Source organism: Entelurus aequoreus, linkage group LG22, assembly GCF_033978785.1.
Source record: "Entelurus aequoreus isolate RoL-2023_Sb linkage group LG22, RoL_Eaeq_v1.1, whole genome shotgun sequence".
Classification (NCBI taxonomy): Eukaryota; Metazoa; Chordata; class Actinopteri; order Syngnathiformes; family Syngnathidae; genus Entelurus; species Entelurus aequoreus.
Window position 1 is genome coordinate 14306137 of NC_084752.1, and position 14687 is coordinate 14320823.

Here is a 14687-nt window from a genome sequence, read left to right on the forward strand (position 1 = left end):
TTGGTGATGTATGGCGTAAAAATTATCAAATGTTTGGTGATCACGTGGTGTATTGGTAACATTTGGGATAACAACTATGATGTGTTTTGGATATGACATCATCTATTTGTGGTATTTGGTATAAAAACTATGATGTGTGTGATAATAACATGATATATTTCCAATATTTAGTATAAAAACTAGAGATGTCCGATATTATCGGCCGATAACTGCTTTAAAATTTAATATCGGAAATGATCGGTATCGTTTTTTTAAATTATCGGTATCGGTGGGGTTCTTTTTTTTAAATATATTTTATTTATTTATTAAATCAACATAAAAAACACAAGAAACACTTACAATTAGTACACCAACCCAAAAATCCTCCCTCCCCCATTTACACTCATTCACACAAAAGGGTTTAATAGCTCGGTTGGTAGAGCGGCCGTGCCAGCAACTTGAGGGTTCCAGGTTCGATCCCCGCTTCCGCCATCCTAGTCACTGCCGTTGTGTCCTTGGGCAAGACACTTTACCCACCTGCTCCCAGTGCCACCCACACTGGGTTAAATGTAAGTTAGATATTGGGGTTCAGTATGTAAAAGCGCTTTGAGTTACTTGAGAAAAAGCGCTATATAAATGTAATTCACTTCACTTTACTTCTTTCTGTTATTAATATTCTGGTTCCTACATTATATATCAATATATAACAATAGAGTGTGCAAGGGATACAGTCCGTAAGCACACATAATTGTGCGTGCTGCTGGTCCACTAATAGTACTAACCTTTAACAGTTAATTTTACTCATTTTCATTAATTACTAGTTTCTATGTAACTGTTTTTGTATTGTTTTACTTTCTTTTTTATTCAAGAAAATGTTTTTAATTTATTTATCTTATTTTATTTTATTAATTTTTTTAAAAAGGACCTTATCTTCACCATACCTGGTTGTCCAAATTAGGCATAATAATGTGTTAATTCCACGACTGTATATATCGGTATCGGTTGATATCGGTATCGTAATTAAGAGTTGGACAATATCGGAATATCGGCAAAAAGCCATTATCGGACATCACTAATAAAAACTGATTTGTTTGATAATAACATGATACATTGGTGATATATAGTATAAAAACTATGATGTGTTTGGTGATAACATGATATCCATCCATCCATTTTCTACATTGGTAATATTTAGTATAAAAACTATGATTTGTTTGATAAAAACTAGATATATTGGTAATGTATGGTATAACAACTGTGATGTGTTTGGTAATACCATTTTATATTGGTAATATTTTGTATAAAATCTCTGATTTGTTCGGCAATAAATGATAAATAAATAAATAAGATGATGTATTGGTAATATTTAGTATAAAAAACTCTGATTTGTTTGGTATTAACATGATGTATTGGTAATACACTATATTGCCAAAAGTATTTGGACACCCATCCAAATGTTCAGAATCAGGTGTCCTAATCACCTGGCCCAGCCACGGGTGTATAAAATAGAGCACTTAGACATGGAGATTGTTTCTACAAACATTTGTCTGGGTTTGGAGGTTGCCAGGAGAGTGGTACATTTCGGACTGCATTGTGCCGAGTGTGAAATTTGGTGGAGGAGGAATTTTGGGGTGGGGTTGTTTTTCAGGAGTTGGGTTTGGCCCCTTAGTTCCAGTCAAAGGAACTTTGAATGTTCCAGGGTACCAAAACATTTTGGACAATTCCATGCTCCCAACCTTGTGGGAACAGTTTGGAGCGGGCCCCTTCCGCTTCCAACATGACTGTGCACCAGTGCCCAAAGCAAGGTCCATAAAGACATGGATGACAGAGTTCGATGTGGATGAACTTGACTGGCCTGCACAGAGTCCTGACCTGAACCCGAAAGAACACCTTTGGGATGAATTAGAACGGAGACTGAGGACCAGGCCTTCTCGACCAACATCAGTGTGTGACTCACCAATGCGCTTTTGGAAGAATGGTCGAAAATTCCTACAAACACTACGCAACCTTATGGACAGCCTTCCCAGAAGAGTTGAAGCTGTAGTAGCTGCAAAAGGTGGACCGACATCATATTGAACCCTGTGGGTTAGGAATGGGATGGCACTTCAAGTTCATATGTGAGTCAAGGCAGGTGGCCAAATACGTTTGGCAATATAGTGTATCTAGTATAAAAACTAGGATTTGTTTGGTAATAACATGATATATTGGTAATATTTGGTATAAAAGGTATGATTTTTTGGTAATAAAATTATATATTGGTGATGTATGGTATGAAAATTATGATGTGTTTGGTAATAACATAATATATTGGTAATATTTAGTATAAAAACTATGATGTGTTTTGGTGATAACATGATCCCAAGGCAAATTGGTCCAAGGTGATGGGTCAGACTAAGAGCAATTCAAAAGACTCTTATGAAGAAAGGAAAATCGAGGAACCGTACCTCGTCCCGGCGAGGGACACCGGGGCTCCAATCTGGAGCCAGACCCAGGGCAGGGGCTTGTCAACGAGCGCCTGGTGGCCGGGACTTCCTTCACAGAGCCCGGCCAGGCACAGCCCGAAAGAGAGATGTGGAACCGCCACCCCGCAGACCCACCACCTGCAGGGGGATCCATGAGAGTCCAGTGCTATGTGGACTGGATAGCAGTTGAAGGCGAATGCTTCGGCGACCCGGTCTTCGGTTGCCAAATCTGGTTGTTGGGACATGGAATGTCACCTCTCTGGCGGGGAATAGCCCGAGCTTGTGCATGAGATAGAGAGATACCGTCTAGATATAGTCGGGCTCACCTCAACGCACAGCATAGGCTCTGGAACCAAACTCCTTGAGAGGGGTTGGACTTTGCTAAATGCTGGAGTTGCCGCGGAGAATAGGCGGTGAACAGGTGTGGGCTTATTATTTGCTCCCCGGCTTGGCGCCTGTGTGCTGGAGTCATTCCTGGTGAAAGAGAGGGTTCTTTCCCTGAGCCTTCGGGTCGGAGGGATGGGCTCTGACTGTGGTTTGCGCAAATGGAGTGCCCAACCTTCTTGGGGACCCCGGAGGGAGTGCTGCAGGGCATACCACCACCCTCCCCCCCGGGGACTCCATCGTTCTACTGGGTGACTTCAACGCCCACGTTGGCAGCGACAGCGAAACCTGGGGGGGCGTGATTGGGAGGAACAGCCACCCCGATCTGAACCAGAGTAGTGTTCAGTTATTGGACTTCTGTGCTAGCCACAGTTTGTCCATAACAAACACCATGTTCGAACCAAAGTGTGCCCACAAGTGCACGTGGCACCAGGACACACTAGTTCCACAGGGTTCGGTTCTTGGCCCTGCATTCTTCAGCATCTACATGCTGCCGCTAGGTGACCTCGATAGGACAATAACACCCAGCCCGCTGACTGCCCTTTTTGGCGTTCCGCAGGTGGACGGTTTACCTGCAACCGCTCGTCATGTCATTGCGTTAACGACTCTGCTGGCTAGGCGTACAATTCTTTTTAAATGGAAGCTTGCGTCCCCGCCGAGCCATAACAGTTGGATACAAGATGTCTTGCGGTGTCTGCAATTAAAAAAGCTTTGGTTCTCGCAGAAAGGATCTGTGTCATCTTTCCATAAAACTTGGGGGCCCCTCCTAGACCTTATTAGGGACAAGCTTGACATCACCCCAAGCGATTCGAGTAACACAACTTAGACAGAGCTGACCACTGAAGCCCCCCACCCCTACACGGTCTAGCTCCCCCCCATCATTATTCATGCGTTTGTTACATCTCGTCTCGATTACTGTAACGTATTATTTTCGGGTCTCCCTATATCTAGCATTAAAAGATTACAGTTCGTACAAAATGCGGCTGCTAGACTTTTGACAAGAACGAGAAAGTTTGGGCCTATACTGGCTCACCTGCACTGGCTTCCTGTGCACTTAAGATGTGACTTTAAGGTTTTACTACTTATGTATAAAATACTACACGGTCTAGCTCCATCCTATCTTGCTGATTGTATTGTACCATATGTCCCAGCAAGAAATCTGCATTCAAAGAACTCCGGCTTATTAGTGATTCCCAGAGCCCAAAAAATGTCTGCGGGCTATAGAGCGTTTTCTATTCGGGCTCCAGTACTCTGGAATTCCCTCCCGGTAACAGTTAGAGATGCTACCTCAGTAAAAGCATTTAAGTCCCATCTTAAAACTCATTTGTATACTCTAGCCTTTAAATAGACCCCCCTTTTAGACCAGTTGATCTGCCGTTTCTTTTCTGCTCTGCGCCCCTCTCCTTCGTGGAGAGGGGGAGCACAGATTCGGTGACCACAGATGCAGCGCTATCTGTCCAAACTTGGGACCCAGGGTGAACCACTCATCTGTGCATCAGTTGGGGACGTCTCTGCACTGCTGACCTGTCTCCACTCAAGATGATCTCCTGCTGGCCCCACTATGGACTGGACTCTCACACTATTATGTTAGATCCACTATGGACTGGACTCTCACACAATTATGCTAGATCCACTCGACATCCATTGCACCGGTCGCCCGGGGGGGGGGAGGTCCCTACATCTGCGGTCCCCTCCAAGGTTTCTCATTGTCATCCCATTGGGTTCAGTTTTTTGTTGCCCTGATGTGGGATCTGTCATTGTGGCTTGTGCAGCCCTTTGAGACACTCGTGATTTAGGGCTATATAAGTAAACTGATTGATTGATTGATTGATTGATTGATAGGTCGCAGGTCGATGATCGACTTTGTAGTTTAATCAGATATGCGACCGCATGTCTTGGACACTCGGGTAAAGAGAGGAGCTAACCACCACTTGGTGGTGAGTTGGATCAGGTGGCGAGGGAAGGTGCCGGACAAACCCGGCAGGCCCAAACGTTTAGTGAGGGTAAGCTGGTAACGTTTGGCAGAGGCTCTTGTCCACCAGATCTTCAATTTGCATGTGTCACCACTTTTTAATGAGTATTGTTGACTTTGTTGTTGAATACTTCATCTCTTGCTGTTGTTCAAAAACATTGTTTTCTGGAGCCTTCACACCTGAGCTAAGTGAACCTTGCTAAAGTGTCACCTGTTCAAATGTTCTTCATTTTCCTATTTGGTGCGTACTTGGACTGGGATAAAAACATTAACTAAAAACCAAGTCAAAAAAGGAGTTCATGACTTTGTTAGAACCAAATGTCAGGGGAACAAAGCAGGAATGCTGATGAGAAGCAGATGTTGTGTAGGAGGAGGAGAGGGGCCGACCATGGGGACAACAAGAGTATCACCACTAAAGGATGTTTTAGGACAACATGTGAGCATTTCAACAAAATATATATTTATATTACTCGTTTTCTTCCTGGCTGAACTCTAAATAGTCAAACCACACGTCCACTCCCATATCTGAGAAAGAAGTTCAGAAAAAATGTTAGAAATTAAATCTACAGGCCTGATGTAGAACAATATGTCTCTCTTCCTTAATAACAACAGAATGTCATTTCTAAGGACGAAACTGTTGTTTTTTTGTTTTTGAACGTTCGTGCCTGGAAGCTCTCATCTGAACACTACGTCAACTCATCTGTAAATTGTCAAGATCAGTCCGTTAGGACTTGGGCTTTGGAACAGGAGAGTGGGCAGGGCCTGCCGTTGCGTAACACTCTATGAGGTTGTTTAGGGCCACGGCCACTAGGGGGACCAGATGATCATTGCTTGGGCAGAGCTGTGTATAAAAAGGGTATGGCCAACTTGGTTTCAGGCGGTCTCCTCAATGATTGGTCAGAAAGCGCTCACATGACTACAGGGTTGTTACGTATACAGGGGAAGAAGACGGCACAGACACCAGGGACGTTGTTTAGCTCTATATTTATTATCAAACATTATTAATAAACAAGGGAATAGAGTGTGACTAATCCAAAAATGTGTATGTGTGTGGCTATGTGCGGCGATTATCTGATGAGTGTTACCGGAAGTGTTGAGCAAGGTGCGGAAATCCAAGGGGCCAAGACAAGCTCGGAGGTCCGTGAGCAGGCCTGAGGTCAAGGGCAGGAGAGAGGCGTCAAAGGTCCGTGTCCAGGCAAGAGGTCGAGATCCAAAAGAGGCAGACAGGGAACCAGAGGGGAGCACGGGGAGACGAGACACACAGCTCGCAATCAGGGAGCGGAGAAATGCTGCTGGAACAACACGACACAGGACAAGGCACAATGAACACAGAGGAGGAGAAAACACAGAGAGAGAGAGCATAGGGCTTTACACGAGTCATCTGGCCCGGAACCCAGGTTTGCATTGGCTTAAGAAGGCACGGAAGCTCATCAGCGACAGGTGTGTAGATTGCTGATTGAGCCGATTGAAGGCAGCCGTCTGCTGCAGCTGGAGTGGCGCGCGCCGGCGTGCTCTTGGAGGTGCGCCCAGCACAGCGCACAGATGAATGCGCACTGGGGTGCGCCCGGGCCGTGACAAGGGTACCATGCCTACTCCCAACTTTGAGCTGATTCTGCTTACTCGTTACTTTTTCGACATGTAAAAATGCCCTGTGGCGCAGCCCAGAATTGTGGAAAGTTTTTACATCGCTTTTCAACACAACCCAGAAAGAAGACAAGTGTGGGATGTGAAGGTTCGTCGTTAAACCTGGAGAGTCACTGATTACAGCGTCTTGCGTGAGGTAAACACAAGACACAAGTCGACATTTTCTTTGAATCTCAGTAAAACAAAAAAAATGCAATTCAGTAACAGTAGAAGAGAAAGTCAAACACATGTACAAATAGATGAACATTGAATAAGTAAAAGAAACCAAATTATGGGTGTAATAATTAAGTCGGCACGTTGTGTAATTCATAATTAGAAACAGAATACAATGATTTGCAAATCATTTTTAACTTATTCAATTAAATACACTGCAAAGACAAGATATTTAATGTTCAAACTGAGAAACGTATTTTTTGGGGGGGCAAATAATCATTAACTTAGAATTTAATGGCAGCAACACATTGCAAAAAAGTTGGCACAGAGGCATTTTTACCACTGTGTTACATGGCCTTTCCTTTTAACAACACTCAGTAAATGTTTGGGAACAGAGGAGACCAAGTTTTGAAGCTTTTCAGGTGGAATTATTTCCCATTCTTGCTTAATGTACAGCTTAAGTTGTTGTTCAACTTAACCACAACACCAGGGGGAGTTCCTCAAACCACGTTAAACCCAGATTCCGATCTAACAAAGGTCTAAAGTCACTCCCAACAGGTGTAAAAGAAAGTGTATCAAGAAAGTGCATCTCTATCCTTCTTCAAAACTGCACTAAAACAACACCTCCAGGCAACTTCAACCCTTGACTAACACCCTCCCCCTTTATGGGACGGCGTGGGGAAGTTGGTAGAGTGGCCGTGCCAGCAATCGGAGGGTTGCTGGTTACTGGGGTTCAATCCCCACCTTCTACCATCCTAGTCACGTCCGTTGTGTCCTTGGGCAAGACACTTCACCCTTGCTCCTGATGGGTGCTGGTTAGCGCCTTGCATGGCAGCTCCCGCCATCAGTGTGTGAATGGGTGAATGTGGAAATACTGTCAAAGCGCTTTGAGTACCTTGAAGGTAGAAAAGCGCTATACAAATATAACCCATTTATCATTTATTTATCATAACACCAATTAAAAAATGACATTCTCCAATGTAAACTTGTATAAACACATTACTGTCTGATCAACTAATTCAGGGGACAGCAACAAAGCTCTTTAGCGCCACCCTAGTGGCTCCCTGGACCTCTTTCAGAGATGTGTGAAAATGGAAAAAGATGAAGAAAAAAATATATTTTTTGTTTTAATATATTTTCTGTAGGAGAACAAACATCACAAGCTAATCGATGCTAACATGCTATTTAGGCTAGTTGTATGTACATATTGCATCATTATGCCTCGTTTGTAGGCATATTTAAACTCATTTAATTTACTTTACTCATGTCCTCATTTAATTTATATTTGCATGTCTCATGACACATTATCTGTATGTAATATTGGCTGCATTTCTGATAGTTGTTTGTGTGCCATGTTGTTCCAGACCACAGCAAACGTTACCCAGCTTGCAAAGATTGTAATAAATCCATTAGAAGAAGACAGCCTGCCGTTTCCTTTAACTTGGACACACACATCTATACCTTTGGCCATTCTGAGCCGGTAATTTCCAGAAGTTATTTCATCCTGTGAGAAGCCTCCATATTAGTAATGATTTCCAATGTTGCAAAAATGTGTAGAATAAAAAATAAAATACAACATTTTTGTCAACCAAGATTCGCGTCAGCCTTTGATAGTAGGGTAATGTAACCAGTGTTGGGTTAGTTACTGAAAACCAGTAATGAGTTATAGTTACTAGTTACTTCATTTCAAAAGTAACTCAGTTACTTACACCAAAAAGTAATGCGTTACTTTGAAAAGTAACTATTTAGTTACTTCTTTTTTTCTTTTCTTTTTTAAAAGCTCTCATTAATGCCCTTTAGCCTTAATTTCAGTACTGTTATTGCACTGGAGAATAATACAATGTGTTGATCAACTTGACATGCATTTGCATCACTGAACTCTGCTAAGCAATGTGGTCTACATACAACACACAAACAATGTGGTCTACATACAACACACAAAGACAAAGATATGTTTCAAAGGCCAATTTGTTTCTGGCCAGAACAAATTGACAAAACTATTTTAAATAGCTGCAACATAATGGCACTTTAACTTGAACTTGAAGTAGGTAGGATATTTGATCCAAGACACAACTTACATTTAACAAAAATGTTATTTTCTTTGTGCTCGACAAAAGAAAAGTATTGAGAATTTCTCCTTGTTAAAAAAATCGACTCTTGGCTTCGCCTTGATGTCTTGTTAGTTGTTATGATAGTAGCGTTTACTTGTGTGCGTGTGTGGCCCTTTAAGATATGACAGCATGTGAGGTGAAGGACATCAGTGAGTGAGTGGGCGAGAGAAGTGAGCGACCGGTGACAGTGAGTGCTTGCAGGTGCTCTCTCTAGCTTGGTGGATGGCTGCGTCCAATAAAGTCACAAAGTTGCAACAAACCGCCGGCCTCGTCATTCACCCTCAGCTGTAAAGACCACTTCCGGGTAAAGTGAAGGTTGTTAGCCCCGAAGGAACGTCTCCCCTGCGCTCCTCAACTACGGTATGGGAGCCCCCCCCGCCCCCCCCGCGCCCACCCACACAAAGCACGTACGCCTCTTATTTTCCACCGCAGCGCTGCCACAAAACACACTCAGATCTTCAGTTTCTAGCCGATACTACATAAAAAATAACGTAAAATAACGCAGTAACGCATAATGCAGTAACGGTAACTGAGTTACTGAATATAAAAAATAACGCGTTAGATTACTAGTTACCGCCGAAACTAACGGCGTTACAGTAACGCGTTACTTTGTAATGCGTTAGTCCCAACACCGAATGTAACTAATATAGACACTTACATCATGTGTTGCCTTCATTATAACACTTATATTAGGCTTCTAATTTTTTGCAGCTCCACATAGATATTTTTTTGTATTTTTGGTCCAATATGGCTCTTTCAACATTTTGGGTTGCCGACCCCTGACCTAATTCAATGACACACAGTAAACCTGCAGCCTGTGCTCTCTTAGACAGAGAGTATTATCAATACTCAAAGGAGTATGAAATAATTTGCGTGATGTCATGGACATGACGCACCCAACACATGTGTTTTCTTCATCATTAAAAAAAACACTGAAACTTTTACAATTTCAAACGAAAAGAGATAAACATATTTAAACACCCAAATAAAAATATGGCTTTTAAGTAGCCAGAACAATATAATTTTTGAGAATAATGATTCATCCATTCATTTTCTACTGCTTGTCCCTTTTGGGGTGACAGGGGTGCTGGAGCCTATCCCAGCTGCACTCCGGCGAAAAGCAGAGTACACCCTGGACACGTCGCCAGCTCATCACAGGGCCAACACAGATAGACAGCATTCTCACATTCACACACTAGGGCCAATTTAGTGTTGCCAATCAACACTCGTGATCATTTTGGTGAAAATAACCATGATATGAAATGTTCATATGTTACATCCCTACCCTATTCTATTTTACTGTAAATCCTGGGAAGTTTGTAAAACAGCTACAGACGGTCAAAACCCACTGTATCATGCAAATCTTTGCCTTGTGTCCTTCAATGTAGAAAAATGCCAACGGAAGGAGTGACGTCACCAGATGGCGGTAGAATACATCTTGTTTCTTTTTGGTATGACCAGGAAGCGGCTGCTGTGAGTAAACTAATCAGTCACAGTTGAGTTTGAAGGTGTTTGTTTTTGGTGTGTGAGGATTTGTATCTTCTCTCTTCAGGTGGTGTCCATTCTTTTGGGTCTGTTCCAGTTGATCCTGTCTGTCCCACTCGGCTTCACTCACCTAAATCTCCCATATATATTCATCGTGCCTCTTGTGTCTGGAATTCTTGTAAGTCACTATATCACCTGTTAACACAAGGAACACCTTAAGTTAAAATGTCATTCTGGTTTATAAACAATCGGCCAGAAGAACAAATGTTGTTATTAGTTACAGCAATCAATGTAGTACTGCAATTTAAGAACGAAGTACACTATATTGCCAAAAGTATTTGGCCACCCATCCAAATGATGAGAATCAGGTGCCCTAATCACTTGGTCCGGCCACAGGTGTATAAAATCAAGCACTTAGGCATGAAGACTGTTTCTACAACCATTTGTGAAAGAATGGGCCGCTCTCAGGAGCTCAGTGATTTCCAGCGTGGAACTGTCATAGGATGCCACCTGTGCAACAAATCCAGTCGTGAATTTTCTTCGCTCCTAAATATTCCAAAGTCAACTGTCGGCTTTATTATAAGAAAATGGAAGAGTTTGGGAACAACAGCAACTCAACAACGAAGTGGTAGGCCACGTAAACTGACAGAGAGGGGTCAGCGGATGCTGAAGCGCACAGTGCAAAGACGCACAGTCAGTTGCTACAGAGCTCCAAACTTCATGTGACATTCCAATTAGTCCACGTACAGTACGCAGAGAGCTTCATGGAATGGGTTTCCATGGCCGAGCAGCTGCATCTAAGCCATACATCACCAAGTCCAATGCAAAGCGTCGGATGCAGTGGTGTAAAGCACGTTGCCACTGGACTCTAGAGCAGTGGAGACGCGTTCTCTGGAGTGACGAATCACGCTTTTCCATCTGGCAATCAAATGGACAAGTTTGGGTTTGGAGGTTGCCAGGAGAACGGTACATTTCAAACTGCAATGTGCCGAGTGTGAAATTTAGTGCAGGCGGAATTAAGGAGCGGGGTTGTTTTTCAGGAGTTGGGCTTGGCCCCTTAGTTCCAGTGAAATTAACTTTGAATTCTCCAGGGTACTAAAACATTTTGGACAATTGCATGCTCCCAACCTTGTGGGAACAGTTTGGAGCGGGCCCCTTCCTCTTCCAACATGACTGTGCACCAGTGCAGAAAGCAAGGTCCATAAAGACATGGATGACAGAGTCTGGTGTGGATGAACTTGACTGGCCTGCACAGAGTCCTGACCTGAACCCGATAGAACACCTTTGGGATGAATTAGAACGGAGACTGAGAGCCAGGCCTTCTCGACCAACATCAGTGTGTGACCTCACCAATGCGCTTTTGGAAGAATTGTCGAAAATTCCTATAAACACACTCTGCAACCTTGTGGACAGCCTTCCCAGAAGAGTTAAATCTGTAATAGCTGCAAAAGGTGCATCAACATCATATTGAACCCTATGGGTTAGGAATGGGATGGCACTTCAAGTTCATATGTGAGTCAAGGCAGGTGGCCAAATACTTTTGGCAATATAGCGTATCAAGTGACAAAAATATCACCTATTTAAAGCGGCATATACAGTAGTATCTCATTTTAGGAGCCTAATTAGTTCTGTTACCGATTTCGTAACTCAAAACACTCGTATTTCAAATCAGCCACGCATGTTACGTGAGATGCAAGTAGGAACTTAAGATGCGAGGCAGTGGAGTGAAGAAAAAATTACAAGTCTTTATTAAGTCCAAGCTGGGACAAAGTACGATCCAAAAATATAGTCCAAAAAACTAAAGGCATAGCTCAAAGCCACGGGACACAAGGATGTCAGAGGAGTCATAAAAACAAGAAAATAAGTGTAGAAGATAGACAACTGACTATGTATTCATGCACTAAAATGGTCTGAGTTCTCAAATAATTGGTCTCAAAATTGTTGCGTCGAGGTCGCATGGTGATGCGCGGATTGTTCTCCCAAGATGCAGACGGAACTCCGGATGCAGTGTGCATGTAACGAAATGATTTCATGTTCATAAATCAGGCAGGGACAAACACAAGAAGAGCGTGCCTATTGCACGGGGAATGCCTATAGCACGGGGCACTAACGGAATAGCTAACAAGGAAACGCATAAGGCAAAGCTTAGCTCAGGTATCCAAAGGGGTAATCAAAGTAAACCAGACCGAGTGTGGCGAAAGGCAGGACTAAATAGCTCTCTGATTAGTGCCCGGGAACAGGTGAGCATCCCGAACACTAATCAGAGGCAGGTGAAAACAATGAATAGCCATGGCAACCAAGGAGACACAAAACAGGGGTGCTGAAACAGAACTAAGCCAACAAGTGAAATCAAACGTAAACAAACTATGATCCGGGAAACGGATCATGACAAAAATAAGCATTCTACATCCCATGGAAACACCTTAATCTGATTGTGTTTAGCTTTTGAAAAGTCCGACTAACACACGGAGATAATGTGATTGAAAACCAGACGGGTGTGGGTGACGGAGGAGACCCTTTGTATTGCACATGCACCAGTCTCACCGCACGGGATAAAACCCGGAAGAGGATCCCATTGAATCAAAACAGGCAACAACCGGAATGAAGAGGAGACTGTGTGACAAATTAAAAGAACTGAACATTTTGAAGTGTATCGAGGAGAGAGAAAAAAGAAACAGATTTACTTAAGAGGGCAGCTAATGAAATGGAGAATTCTGGCTTCATTCAGACTCGCGAGCAAATGAGAATGAAATAATGGAAGAGAATAAAGCAGGTACAGAACATTAGCAACCCCTATCTGAAGCAGTATCAGGGAACTAATGGTCTTTTCCTTCGCACTTAAAACTCCATTCCATCAATCCACAAAGCTTATTGAATGAACTTCCAGCCATTGGAAAGTTTTCTTTCCATTATCCGGCACAAAAGTCCTTCAAAACAACTCTTCAGACCCACATCCAACAACTCTGAGAAACTTCTTGGTAGTAATGTCATGTTTGTGGCGCAATCTCAGCTTATTTGTTGATGCTGTCTGCTATTTAACATCAGCATGACCATTAGAGACATAGTATTTGTAATCTGTGCCAATATTACAGCGGACATTAGGCACAAAAAGAACTGGGCTGTTGACTTGTGAGGAGCCGCTAAGATGCCTTGTTTTGGTGTGACGTCATAGGTCAATCGGAAAAGCCATACATTTATTCGCGCTAAAAGAAAATAAGCATCTCCCAGTGTACAGGAGGCACACGGTGTATGACCAAATATTGCATTAGACAGTGTGCATGAACACATGTACAGTCGTGGTCAAAAGTTTACATACACTTGTAAAGAACATAATGTCATGGCTGTCTTGAGTTTCCAATAATTTCTACAACTCTTATTTTGTTGTGATAGAGTGATTGGAGCACATACTTGTTGGTCACAAAAAACATTCATGAAGTTTGGTTCTTTTATGAATTTATTATGGGTCTACTGAATATGTGAGCAAATCTGCTGGGTGAAAAGTATACATACAGCAATGTTAATATTTGGTTACATGTCCCTTGGCAAGTTTCACTGCAATAAGGTGCTTTTGGTAGCCATCCACAAGCTTCTGCTTGAATTTTTGACCACTCCGCTTGACAAAATCGGTGCAGTTCAGCTAAGTTTGTTGGTTTTCTGACATGGACTTGTTTCTTCAGGATTGTCCACACATTTAAGTCAGGACATTGGGAAGGCCATTCTAAAACCTTAATTCTAGCCTGATTTAGCTATTCCTTTACCACTTTTGACGTGTGTTTGGGGTCATTGTCCTGTTGGAACACCCAACTGCGTCCAAGACCCAACCTCCGGGCTGATGATTTTAGGTTGTCCTGAAGAATTTGGAGGTAATCCTCCTTTTTCATTGTCCCATTTACTCTCTGTAAAGCACCAGTTCCATTGGCAGCAAAACAGGCCCAGAGCATAATACTACCACCACCTTTTCTCCTCCAAACATATTGCTGGGTATTGTGGCCAAACAGATGAATTTTTGTTTCATCTGACCACGGAACTTTTCCTCCAGAAGGTCTTATCTTTGTCCATGTGATGTTTTTTGTGACCAACAAGTATGTGCTCCAATCACTGTATCACAAAAAAATAAGAGTTGTAGAAATTATTGGAAACTCAAGACACCCATGACATTATGTTCTTTACAAGTGTCTGTAAACTTTTGACCACGACTGTAGGTGTGAAAATACAAAAAAAAAAAATTATTTGAGAAAACATACTAATTTATTGCGTGGAAACGTAGTCAATGTTGTCTGCAAGCAGGTAATCCGACTATAAAATCTCAGATGACTTTGGACATTGCGCTGGAGTCTTTGAGCACCTTAAACGGAAGGAGGGCAGGATTGTGTTGATCTCTGGTTGTGGGCTATGGACAAATATTACTTCAGCCGCCAGCAGGGAGGCTTGTAACTAAAATCAAATCATGCTATTGTTGTCAATGGACAGGGGCACGGACGGGCCGACCAGACGGGG

The 14687-nt window shown here is 42.7% G+C and overlaps 1 protein-coding gene across 1 annotated transcript in view; it reads left to right on the plus strand.

Annotated features, from left to right (window-relative positions):
• si:dkey-9i23.16 (uncharacterized protein LOC571915 homolog) overlaps nucleotides 1-14687 on the plus strand; it is a 31743-nt gene that overhangs the window by 6235 nt on the left and 10821 nt on the right. The window contains exons 2-3 of the mRNA XM_062032688.1: nucleotides 10094-10178; nucleotides 10258-10368. Of these exons, the coding sequence (XP_061888672.1) occupies nucleotides 10098-10178; nucleotides 10258-10368 (192 nt within the window). The 5' untranslated portion in view covers nucleotides 10094-10097. The remainder of the gene's footprint in view (nucleotides 1-10093; nucleotides 10179-10257; nucleotides 10369-14687) is intronic.